Source organism: Cetorhinus maximus, chromosome 14 (genome assembly GCF_964194155.1).
Source record: "Cetorhinus maximus chromosome 14, sCetMax3.hap1.1, whole genome shotgun sequence".
NCBI classification, from domain to species: Eukaryota; Metazoa; Chordata; class Chondrichthyes; order Lamniformes; family Cetorhinidae; genus Cetorhinus; species Cetorhinus maximus.
In genome coordinates this window covers 3956881-3970379 of record NC_135892.1, presented here as the reverse complement: position 1 = coordinate 3970379, position 13499 = coordinate 3956881, and the positions used below count along the sequence as shown (strand labels likewise).

The 13499-nt window shown below is 40.6% G+C and overlaps 1 protein-coding gene across 11 annotated transcripts in view; it reads right to left on the bottom strand.

Annotated features, from left to right (window-relative positions):
- LOC144689358 (uncharacterized) overlaps positions 1 to 12732 on the bottom strand; it is a 41656-nt gene extending 28924 nt beyond the window's left edge. For 3 of the 11 annotated variants that reach the window (XM_078556396.1, XM_078556407.1, XM_078556406.1), the window contains exons 1-3: positions 12543 to 12613; positions 6102 to 6247; positions 5445 to 5950 (exon numbers count right to left, since the gene is read on the bottom strand). In XM_078556396.1, coding sequence (XP_078412522.1) covers positions 5445 to 5482 — 38 coding nt within the window. In that variant the 5' untranslated portion in view covers positions 5483 to 5950; positions 6102 to 6247; positions 12543 to 12613. Of the gene's footprint in view, positions 1 to 2855; positions 3076 to 5444; positions 5951 to 6101; positions 6248 to 10931; positions 11680 to 12542 lie in introns of those variants that run through there. The other 8 variants (XM_078556401.1, XM_078556403.1, XM_078556399.1 and 5 more) reach the window with 8 other exon arrangements.
- Positions 12733 to 13499: the final 767 nt, after the last annotated feature.

Here is a 13499-nt window from a genome sequence, read left to right as displayed (position 1 = left end):
GAAATCATCTGATTAAAACATGCACAAAAAGTTATGACTTTTTGTCATGATATTTATGTCATGATATTTATAATCCATTGTTGTGAGAACCAGGTAGATGCAAGATCCAATGGCCAAGTTGCTTTTTCACCTTCGAGCACAGACATGCAGCGTTTGACAAGTGGCACAAGATCATCACTACCTACAAGCTCATGAGATCAGTGTGTATTTCTTTAAAATATAAAAGACCTACGCAGCACAAAATGCCATTCTTCACATAAAAGGAATGTTTTAGGTTGCTTTACAAGGAGAGAGATTAACAACGATCTGCTAAAAGGGAGGAACTTTGGCATAATGAGATAAAAAAACTGAAGGCATAAAGAAAGACTTGCATGTCCATTGACCACTTCACAACCTCCAGACATCCCAAAATGCTTCACAGCCAATGAAATGCAGGAAATGTAAAAGCTAATTCATGCAAAATAAGGTCCCACATTAATGTGATGGCCAAACAATGAGAGATGTTGGTGGAGTGTCCTGCTCGATCTCAAAATATTGTCATGGGACCTTTTACATCCACCTGAGGGGCAAAATGGTCTCATCTGAAAGACACCAGATCTCTCAGTGCAGGCGTTCCTCAGCACGACACTGAAGTATCAGCCTAGATTTTGTTCTCAAGACTGGAGCGGGACCTGAACCCTCAGCCTTCTGATTCAGAGGATGCAAGCACTATCACGGAGCCAGGGATGACACACAATTGTTGAGATGTCTTCTTTGAAGCTTTTGAGAGGTTGCAAGGTGAAGTAGTTTTGGGAAAAAGTTGCAAGTAGTGTATATATTAGAGAGAGTACATGAGTACATACAGAAAGGCATATACAAGATGAGAGGTTTATGTGCACATCCACAGGGGTAGACAAATTCCTGCTCTTCATGTCTCCACAGATATTAAACTATTGAAAAGGTTTCTTACTTTTTTGAATGACCACCAGTGGCCTGCAGTATTTTTGTGGAGGAGGAGCAGCTTCTGCTTATTAGCTGCTTAAGGTCTGAGACTACTGAACAGAACATCTGAAATAAAGACAGAAAATCCTGGAAAAACTCAACAGATCCGGCAACAGCTGTGGGGAGGGAAACAAGTTAATGTTTTGTGTCTGAATGACTCTTCCTCAAAACTCTGTTTCTCTCTCCCCACAGATGCTGCCAGACATGGAGTTTTTCCAGCATTTTCTGCTACTTCGGATTTCCAGCATCCACAGTATTTTGCTTTTATTTTATTATATAAGCAGAGCATGTGGCTGGAAGCTTCGCCGACTTGACCAATTTCAAGTGGGTCCTACAAAAGGTGTTAAGACCTTGATTTACATTGCAAGGTGCATATTACTGTTTCAGGCACGCAGCCTACACACTTAATTTGACAGCCACTGCACTTCTGGGGCAATCAGGCACAGGGGGCTGTGTCTAAAATTCATCCCAACATTGAACTTTATGCTCAAAAATATATGTGTATAATATTGAATGTGTCCCACAGGGCTTACAGAAGTTAATGCCTAGTGATTTTGCAGGTGTTCAGGATATGAGACAAGAGCATTTATATTAAAAATCAGTTTAACAGTAAAGTTCTAGTTAAAAAATGAATGTACAATTGTAGGAAAAGGTATAAAAAGAGCATTGCGCTTTCATTATATTTTTCATTAAGATTATGCAAATATGGCAGTGTAAGTTAAAGCCTCCTGTGATCAACATTTACTTGGATATCTCCCAGTAAACAGAAGACTTTCCAAATTATTGCAGTAGTTCTTCAATAATGAACTTCAAAAGTCTTAATTTTGAACAGATTAAAGACCTAATGAGGGTACATTTTTTCTGGAACCAAGACGCCAGCATAACTATTCCAATGTTAAAACTTCAACCATGAACGTTTCAAATCAATAGAATTGTTTGACTAATGACACAAAGTGGCAATTTTTCTGTGCCTCTGCACACAAATTGAAAGACATGCAATGGTACCTCTACTTACATCTATTCACTTTAGTATGTCTCCTAAATTCTCTTTGTGACATTTCATTTTGTCTCTATGTCATTTTCCCTTTCTGAATATTTGGTCCATTTCATGCACTTTCTAGTATACAACATACAATCCCTGTCCACAAATCCAAATTCTTGCATCACATTTTTGAGACATGCCATTTAAGATCAACATTCAACACTGAAAATCATTATGTAAACATAAATGATGGGAACGCTTCTCATAAAAGACTTGCATTTATATTACGCATTTCACAAGCACTGGACATCCTGAAGCACTTTACAGCCAATGGAGTTCTTTTGAAGTGTAGTCACTGTTGTAACTTAGGAAATGCAGCAGCTAATTCCCACAAACAACAAAGGGATAATGACCAGATAATGTTTTTTGTGATGTTGATTGAGGAATAAATATTGGTCAGGACACCAAGGATAACATTCCTACTCCTCTTTGAAAAAGTACCATGTGATCTTTTATATCCACATGGGACAGATGGGGCCTTGATTTAATGCCTCATCCAAAAGAATGCACCTCTGATGATGCAGTACTCCCTCAGTACTGCAGCCTAGATTTCTGGGCTCTCTGGAGCAGGACTTGAAGCCACAATCTTGTGACTCAGAGGTGAGAGTACTATCAAGTGAGCCATGGCTGACATATGTACCCAATCCCTGTATAAACATTTTGCCATATTTTGATGAACCAATAGAAATCTCACATTTTTCAAAACAAATTAATTCTCCATCTTATTTCAGTAACAGAAATGTATAATGTCTAGAATAAAGTTTTAAACTAAATAAAAATATATTTCATAATAACAATTGCAATCACCCACTGATCATGTGGCTTTTATTACCTTCATTAAAGCTTTTACTTCAAGGTTTCAGTCTCTAACAGCTGAACATCGCTGGATATTTTTTAAGCTCACTGCAGCTGAACAAAATTTCAAACACGTCTGTGCATGCTGAGTACATGCTCTTTGCAGAATTTGCCTGCAAATAATAAGTATCAGCACGAGATGATGCCGTGTGTGTGGAATTGAGTTTCTTAATGTTCCCAAAAGCTTTCCAAACAAGCTGAATTTTGAAAAAAAAAAATTATTTCAGGCAAATGCACACACCAATAGCATTTATTAACAATTGGATTTTTGTATTGAGTCCCACAGGTAGACACTGCCTAAACGAGGAAGAATTCAAAATTCAACATATTTATTTTAACAATCTTAAAGACTGAGGAAAGATACTGCCTTTCTAGCAAAAGATCAATGACCTGTAACTTTAATTGTTCCTCTCCCCACAGATGCTGACAGAGAATATAAACGTTACAATTATTGATCTCCCCTTCCCAACTCCAGCAATCCTCCCCTCAAGTTTTCCTTGTCCCCCAATCTCCAGATTTCCTCCAGTGTTCCCTCTAACTACTCTTAGCCCACTTCCACAGAGACTTGAATTTTCCAGCCTGACTCCTGGCCTTCCCCACACCTGCAAAATAAAATGTTTTCTGAAGCATATGAGGTTTAAATTTCTCATCATATGGAAAGCTGGAAATTGCAAATTATGAACTTGAGTGTTTTATCGGATCAATTTTATTCATATACATTTATATTCATTAAAGACTTTACAAGCCAGCCAATTCACCATTAGTGCATTATTTGGTAAATTGTCCACTACTGTTGGATGTTAGGTATTGAAGGCTAAGCTCAGGTTTGATATTTTTAAGTGCTGACACTATCAAGCTGAAAATAGATCATGTAGACTGAACATGTATTGTGTGCACTATGTCCCAAGGTGCACTTACTAGGCTAAATTATAGCCTAATAAGTAATTCAATGTTCTTGCAGTTTCTAACAGAAACAATTTGGTTATTTTTGAAAAATAATTTAAGGAAAGCTTGAGGACAAATTTCAAAGCATTGCTGTCAGATAAAATTTAGGCTGACTTCTTTTAAACCAGTGAGAGTTTGTCTGTGTTGCGCATAGGTTTGAGAGTAAATGCAAGCAAAAGTGACGCTGTTCTGATTAAAATTGCAGCAGATATATGACTTCCAGAAAGCTCATGAACCAAGACACACAAAGTGATAGGCACTAATAAAAGTAGAAGCAGCTGAAAACGCTCAGCTGATGTTTTTAGAGGCAAACAAATGATCTGGAGTGTGGGAAGTCTGCATCAGGTGCTTATCAGGTGATGCAGGTGAGAAATCTAGAAATACCAGTGCGATTGCAGTTTATTCTAGGAGAACTTTTAAGGTGGCTCTAATTTTATTTTGCAGCTGTCGGGGAGGCCGGGGTATCAGGCTGAAGAAATAAAGTCTGTGTTGAAATGAGCTGAGAAAAGTTAGAGAGAACACTGGAGGAAATCTGGAGATTGGGGGACGAGAACAACTGAGGGAAGGATTGCTGGAGTTGGGAAGGGGAGATCAATAATTGCAATGTTTATATTCTCTGACGGATGCCAATGGGAGATGATCAATACATTATATGCTATGTCCCTTTCATAAATTAGCATTTTCCTTCAGCACATGAGCACTAACACAAATGAGTCAATTGTTTATTTAAATACAACACTAACATAAAACCGTCACCATAAATGTTTAATAGTATTTCTAGTCGAATGATATAAATTACAAAATTAACAATTTATTTTGTTTTATATTTCTACTTTCATGTCTAAGTTGCAAAAGGTTTAAAACATGGACCTAGAAGACAAGAGACTATGTTGCAGTACAATATGTACAGAGGTGGTTGGTAGGAAAGTATGATTGGAAGAGAGAGGCATTCCTCATGTATTTTAATTAACTATCTACATATGAGGAAAAAGCAAACTGGAGAAGCATTGGAATGATGAACTTCAGTGGTTTATTCTGCAAAATCATCAAAAGTTAATGAAACAATTACTTGTAACTCAGCAAATGTAAAATTCAAAACAACTCACATGGTTACATGAAAGGAGGAAGGAAATGGAATTCTTATTATGTCAGGACATCCCAAAATGCTTTACAACCAATTGACCTTTTTTTTGAGGAAAATGCAGCAGCCAACTTGCATTAAGCAAGGCCCTATGGATGGTAAAAGAATGAAAAAGTAATCTATTTTTGATCTATTGGTTTGAGGGAGGAAGTCAATCGGGGCAATGTGGCATGGGAACTTTTACATCCAGCTCAGCAGGCACAGTAGACTAGGTTTGCAGTTCTCCCTCAGCAGAGCACTAAAATGTCAGCCTAATTACCCACTCAGATCTGTAATTGGGCTTGAATCCATAAACCTTTTTAATTTAAGTGTGCTAATAACTGAGCTAAATTGGCAATAGTAAATCACACACGACTTCTTTTGTTACAATTTAAATTTTTTCTCTGTATGGCCTGAATGTCCACAGGCTCTGCTTCAAGATTAAAATGATATTATCACTTATAGTGGTGCTCTCGGCTATTTGACAAATTTGGTCATCACCTTGCATGGCACTGAAGGGCATAGGTGGTCATACACATGCAGAGTCAACAGACTGACTGCAAAGTAAATCTGTATGGTTTGGGTACTGGATCATCTTTGCAATGCACTGGAATTTGGTTTCAATCAGCTGCATAAAGTAGCATTCAGAATGCTACCTATGTAACGACGTCCCGAGTCTCAATACGCTCCAGGATCTGGCTGTGGATCAGCATTGTTGGATCGACTTTAACACTGACCCCCATGGCTGATACATCATCCTCATTTGGAGGTGACTGTAGAAATTCTTGCCTTGGAGAGGTCTTCCGCCCAATGTACTGAATGTTAACTCCTCCAAAGATGTTAATTGTTTTGCACTTTAGATTTGCCGTTGGCCCCTTTTCTTCTTCGCACAGGCAAGTTTTCTCACCAGATTGTAATGTGAAATCAATCTGTGAAGATATGAAAGCTGAAATACTGAATTTATGCTGATCAAAAGATCGGTGAACCTTTCTGATCTGAATAATAACCTATGAATAAAAAATTTCTTATGTAAGTTTACAATGAACATTAAAACTTCAGATTAACACTCTATAAAATGATAAGTAATTTAGATAAAATGATATGCCTTAGTTGCATTGATTAAAAAGTGTATAATGTATGCACTGGAAATCAACTTACCAGGTATAAATGAGTTATTTGAATCTTCTCCTCTAATAAAGCTGAAGCTTATCCTCCTTACAGCAGCTGGTAAGATTTTCCTAAGGGCATAGCAGTGGAGTCTTGTATCACTGTGTGCCACCTTCAATTCACTTTGATTCAGCAACCTTTTACAGGTTAAAATTCATAAAATTAAACAATTTTTTATTTTCTAAATTCCTGCCTTTAAGTCACATATTTTGTTGAACACTAGTATATTTTACCAAAGCCTCATCATGAAGAGGCAAGCAGTTACAACCAATTAAATTATTTCTTTATTTTTAATTGGGAATATATTGTCCTCCAGTGAGAACACAAACATTGCGCCCCTGAGCTGCACGCCTCCTATGGCCTACTTTCAGGACACGACAAGAACTCCCCGCTCCTCTTCAAAAAGTGCCACAGAATCATTTACATTCACCCAAGCTGGCAAAATGGATCTTGGTCAAATACTGCAATTTTGAACAATCTTTTAGCATCCTCTTTGAAAAAGGGCTATGAAAGAAAGAACATAAGCCAGGGCCAACTTGCTCCCATGTTCTCTGGGTTTATGCAAGTGGGATGTAGCCATGTAGGGAAACAAATTTCCCTCCAATTCCATATCATTCAAACAACAAATCTCTGAAGTTTGCTTTTGTTACTTATGTATACTGAAAACAGTGAGCAATTTGTGGCGAGTGCTGGATATTGCATCATTCAGCAGTGCTGAGATAACAAATCAGTGGTTAGAGAACACACAAGTACCAATCTAGTACCACACATATGCCACTTTTGACCTTCATTTTAAAAGTTAGAATTTGTTTAAAATGAAAGGAACTTCTCTTTGCAAGTTATTTTGGTTACCTTCATTGCGAATTGAAGCAACTTGTTAAGAAGTTTATTTCTAATTAAGCACAATTTAATTATGGACAGTTATTGCCAGCTATAAATTATAATGAAAGGAAAATATTATAGTTTTACCACATCAATATATGCTCAAAGTTGCTGCCAAAGGGGGCAACAGTTCCTTTGGAAGAAACTTCCCCCATTTTTTCAAACAAACAGATTAAATCAGAAGCAATCAGGGAGTAAATCAAAAGACTCTCCGAGACAAAATACACATTATCTTGTTAATACTCAGTGGGCCACGGTATTTCACAAAAGTATCAACATAATTGAAAACAGTGCATAAAGCATAGAACTCCCAAGTTATAATTTTTAAGCAATGGCTCTCAACAGACAAGACCAATCTGTTTTCTCTCACTCCGCCTTTTTAGTATTTAGAGACTAAATCATATCTGACCTAAAAAAAACTTCTAAAACCCATCACTAATTTAATCAAAAAACGATCTCTCCCCATCTGTTTTCTATTGATAATTTTCAGCACTTTGATGGTATAATTGTCTTTCAAGTATTCGGTGCCAATGCATACAAGTTTCAGTGCCAAATTGACATTGTTGGCACCAAGTCAAAGTGAGTGTACCAATTTACCTCAGTCAAAGAGCCAGTAGTGACTCGCTGAAATTCCAGACAGTAACTCAAAAAATAAGGTACACTAACAACGGAAATGTGCGTGGGGTGTGGTGAAAGGAGGGAGATTAAGCCAACAGGGACTAAACTGTAGCCTAAAAAAAGATGAAAACACAGTAACTGAGGCGTTCTTTCAGAGGTGCCAATGCCATCTCTGAACGGTTCTATTTCTGTGCTTTAAAAAGTTCTAAAATCATTACTTCATTTGTTCTCAGTATCAATGTTAATGAAAACTGACAAGAAGTTTAAAAAAAAGATTGAAACAGCTTGATTTTTATTTTCTGCCCTAGAAGTGCCTTCAACACTTCTGTCAATCACTGCCTTTTACGACTTTAAATTTTGGCATGATCCAGCTGCAGGTCTTGTCATTGCCTTTTACAATGTTTAAAAATGTAGTGTCAAAAACTGGCAATGTATCATAAACATAACTTTGCTGATCGTTACCGTCCATCTGTCCTGTAATTGGTAGCATGTTCCAAGACTAATTTTCCATTAACTCAGAAATTTCCCAGGCCTCTCCTCTTCCATTCTGTTTCTTCTCCATACAAATGGCCTCCTAAATTTAGCATCTGACCTTATAAATTATTTTGCTGATCATCAACTTACTTCATATTACAAGTCCTAACTGCACACAACCTACTCTCCTCTTGCAGTGTAATAGCTGAATCACTGCATAGAACCACAGAGGTTTACAATGGAGCAGGCTGTCATTTGGCCCATTGTGCCTGTGCTGGATCTATGCTAGAGCAATCTGAAAGTAACCCCCACTTCCTAGTCATCCCCCATAAATCTGTGGCTTTATCAACTTCAAATGTTTATCTATTCTACCCTTAAAAGATCAATGCCCTTTGGCCCTGGTCAAAAATATCTTTCCAGGTTTTTCAAAAAGGTACCTTCTGATGTCACTCTACCCATTGCTGCTACATTTAATAGCTATAACCTTACTTTTTCTTCTCTTATCAGCAACTCTTGCCTCAGACTTCAAATGGAACTCAAATTTCCTTGGTTTCACATCAATAACTAAATTCAGTCTATTTAATTCCTAAATTCAATATATCTCCATATTGGGGAGACTCTATTACGTCACACACTACAGGACAGAAACGAGAAAAGGCTTCTGCCTGAAAGATGACTCCCTCTTTATCTCTAGCCTCCAACATTACTTTTCTCTTCTCTACAAGTTTTTTTCCTATTTCACTGAAATCACTATGATTAGATTCCTTGGAAGTTTCCTTCTAGGTTGTAAATGTGTCGTTCCATATGCTCCTCTTTATCCCTACACTGTGTTGAAATCAATGCTTATCTCGCACTCTTCTACCGTAATGCATTCATTCCTTGGTTTCACAACTCTGAAACCTGTCTCCCTTCATCAGTCTTTCCTTTTGCGATTTAGAAGTTTTTAAAGCTCAAAAAAATGGAGAAAGTGCGTGAAAAAGGTCAGTCAGCATCTGTAAAGAGAGGTCCAGATGTTTTCAGCCTGTGCTGATACACACTTTGAACATTATCATCTCTTTTCTCTTTAAAGGAGCTAACTAAAATGTTTCTCCAACATTTTTAATTTATTTTCAAATTTGCAGTTTTTATTTTTGTTTGTACTTCTAAAACTTCAGTTTGGTTAACTTAAATATCACTTCTAATTTACCTCATCTCTTTTTCTCTGTCCTGCACTTTAGTTACTTTTTAGTAAGAATAAGTTAATAAAACAAAAACCTGGTTGACTCATTCGTCAGATTAAAAAAAAATGTTAAAAGATAAAACAATACTGTGTTTTTAAGTCTGAATGTACTTTTACTGTGGATGGAGTCAGTTTAACAGGTAGAAAAGCAAAATGTCAAAATAATTAACATACTTCTATATTCAGTGATCTGTGCTCAAAATTGATTTATCCAAAAATTTGAATTAAGCACTATAAATAAGAACATTTAATGCTAAAAATGAAATCAGATAATTTTATAAACTAACCATTGGTAAAGAGTTTTGATTTTATAGGCAAGATTTTACAAATTAATTACCATAATTATTTGGATCTAGTTTGCATCTTTCTGTTTATTGAACTCACAGGTGCTACTGGGAGCTGAGTGATGGCAGTCAAAACAATACAGCAAAAATGTGACTGGGTTTTTAGGACTAACACTCCAATATTTAAAGTAACTTTGGTCTCTGCAAAGGAACACGCTTCAGCTTATGAACATGGACATTAGAATGAAAAACTTGCAAAACTAAAGATCAGCAAATCCCTCATCACCTACACAAATTTCTGAAAAAAACAACTGCTGCTAGGGATGCATGGCAATTTTGTCTTCCTGCTAACAGTTATTTTTAATAAAAACAGAAATTCATGGAAATATACAGCAAATCCACTAGTAACTAGAACTAGGGGGCAGTGTAAAAATAAGGAGTCACCCATTTAAGACGGAGATGACAAGAATTTTTTCTCTCTCAGAGGGTTGTTAATCTTTGGAATTCTCTTCCCCAGAGTGCGGTGGAGGCAGGATCAATGAGTATTTTTAAGGCAGAGGTAGATAGATTCTCGACTAACAAGGGAATCAAAGGTTAGGTAGGAGGAACGTGGAGTTGAGGCCACAACCAGATCAGCCATGATCTTACTGAATGGCAGAGCAGGCTCGAGAGGGCAAATGGCCTACTCCTGCTCCTAATTCATATGTAAGTCAGTCAGTTTCTATGACAGAGGTACAATAGTGCAATACTTGTTATTGAACCAGATATCAGAGGCCTCTTCAGATCCCATCATGACAATTTGAGAATTTGAATTCAGTTAACAAATTCAGTTAAAAATGACTGCCAGATTGTCATTTAAAGAAAAAACAAATGGTTCACTAAATGTCCATTAGGAAAAGAAACCTTCTGTCATTACTTGGTCTGGCCTATATGTAATCCACACGAACATGGTGATGCTTAACAGCGTTGTGCTCTAGCAAGGTACTCACTTATATCAACTGCAACTACAAAAGCAATAACAAACTGAAAATGCTAAAAATACTCACCGGGTCAGGCAACATCTATGAAGTGAGAAAGTGTGTTCATGTTTTAGGTCCATTCAGATGAAAGGTCACATCCCAAAACGTTAACATTATTTCTCTCTCCACAGATGCCACAGTTGTATCAACCCACTACAAAGCATGATGCAAGTGGTTTTAAGGGGGAAACACACAGGGGAACAAGGAATAGACAGTAAGTACAAGCCTACCAGCAACACCCAAAAGAATGATTCTTAACAAAAATCAAGAGATCACTTTCGACAGTGCTATTATAACAGAGTGACTAACCCCAGGCATTACTGACCTGTCCTTCCCAGGCTAGGTGCTGACATTCCAACATCTTATGACTTTTAATCTCAAGTATTTTCTCCTAATCGTATGATGGGAATTTATTTTTTTTAATGCATTTATGGGATGTGGGCATCGCTGGCTAGGCCAGCATATATTGCCCATCCCTAATTGCCCTTGAGGTGGTGGTGAGCTGCCTTCTTGAACCACTGCAGTTTCTGTGGTGTAGGTACACCCACAGTGCTGTTAGGGAGGGAGTTCCAGGATTTTGACCCAGCGATAGTGAAGGAACGGCGATATATTTTCAAGTCAGGACGGTGAATGGCTTGGAGAGGAACTTACAGATGCTGGTGTCCCCATCTATCTGCTACTCTTGTCCTTCTAGATGGTGACAGTCATGGGTTGATGCCGGCTGAAAAGTTTAGCCCCAGCTCCATTTCTCTAAAAGATGCAGTCCAGCCTCACCAACTGGCCCATATAAGGATTGTCCCTTATTTTGACTGCTTGCCCCATGTTTCTTAATGGGATTTTGTCCCGTATCTCTAGGAGAGTCTGTGGGGGACTTATCCTTGGAGTCGCCAGGGCAGGTTTGAGTGATTGCAGCGGGACTGCACACAAGTGTGCTGGTCAGCAGAGAGATGATAATGTCACGACTCAACAAGATAAGTTGTAAGGTTTAGTCGACTTTAACCTCCCCCACCTGCTGGCTATTATGGCATCAAATAGGGTGACCAACTCCCAGTACAAAATTTAAGGGACAATTGGGCAAAGCTGTAAGGGGTGGGGGGGGAGGTGGAAGAGGTGATGCCAGAGCTGTAAGACTGAAGCGGGGCTGGAATGGGGTTCTGCCACACATCCCAAACTCAAACCTGTGTCTACTGGGTCTGATACGTCCACACGATTGTCAAAACAATCTGCCTGGCCCGAGGTGCGCGCAGAGACACAGCAGAAGGAAGTGCCGGCTCCGACACACGAACGGAACAGGGGAAAGAACGCTCGGGGCTCGACGCGTGCGCAGGAACGCGTTGAAGCAGAGATCCGGGACAGAACGCGTCCCGGGCAGAACGCGGGACAGAAGCTCCGGACTCCGCGGCGATGCCGGAAAATCCGGGACGGGTGGTCACCCTAGTCTCAAGATACTCGCCCCTCCCCCCACCCTTTCACAGTGACCAGCACCTCCACACCCCAGTTGTAAGGGTTGGTCATCCTGACACAGGTGGATCCTTAGTTGCACCTGGACTGGGGGACACTCCTTGCTATACCTATGCTGACTGAAGATCACCAAGGTGATGTCTCCATTAACAAAAGGAAAATGTATTCACTGCTGCGGGTGTTGCTGGCATTTTGCTGCCTATTCCTTGGAGCTTTGCCTCTTAAATCAGTTAAAAACCTGGTCCACGAATGGACAGAGCCGGCTCCTCTCCACCTCCCACTCCCCCAGCGGCTGTCAGTCTCCCCTCCACCCCCGGGCCGGGCTGCTCAGTCTCTCCCTCCAGCCCAGCCAGGATCCAGGGGCTGTGGGGAGGGGTAGGGAGAGACTGGGGGCTGAGCCCCGGCCTTAACGCGGTCCCTCCTCCTCCCCCCCCCCGGCTCGAAAACAAACGACTTTCCTTCCCCGCGAACTGACCTGCTCTCCGGGACTCGGCCTGTACAGGGAGAAATGGAGGGAGAGGGGTTGGGGGTTTATGCGCAATGAGGGAGGGAGGGATGTGTGGATCCGGGTTGGGGGTGGGGGGGCGGGTGTTTTGTTTCCGAAGCCCCCGGGCAGCGGGCTCTAGATCGCCATCGGCCGGCTCCGGGCCCTGACTCGGCGCACGCGCACTCGGGCCCCGCCCCCTCCACCCCCCTCAAACGGCTGCGCCTCGCGCTCCTGGCACCTGCGCGCACCGGTGAGGGTTGTAGGGTAGGGCGAGAGCGGCACTGCGCGCAGGCGCAGGGCTTGCCAGAGGGTTGCCTCTGCAACGGTTCCGTCGAAGCCAGCGTGAGCGCGCGTCCCTGCTGTGGGCGGGGCCAGCGTTGTCACCCCTGGGGGCAGCACGTATTGCGGGGGTGCTTGTCACGTGGTCGAGCACCGCGCCCCGCCCTCGCCGCACACGCTCTCCCACCATTGGTCGCCAAACATGTCCATTACTCCTCTCCGCTTATAGACTCTCACCATTGGCCGAAGCAACGTCCATCATCACGGCGCTCCCCTCACACACTCCGTCACGATTGGTCAGCAAATACGTCCATCATCCTCGCCCGCCCCCTCCTCACACTCTCCTACCATTGGTCGCCCAAAAGGCCTATAATTCCCGCCCTCCCAGTCCAAGACCATAGATTGTCCATTACCCAAATTGTTGACTTAGCTAATTTTGCCCCCATCTCCAATATTTTTCCAACTGTTTGAACTGAACCAAGAAATTGAAATAACAATTATTTGACTGCTGACAGCCTGGAGATTAATTTTCAACTCCTGGAGACTCCAGGCCAATGCTGCATAAACAATTTTTTTATGCTGGTAGCACAAGCTGACAAAGTGGAAGTGGCAGCCTTGCTGATGGAGAAGACATAGGGTCGGAAGCTCAGTCGGGCTTTATTAGGA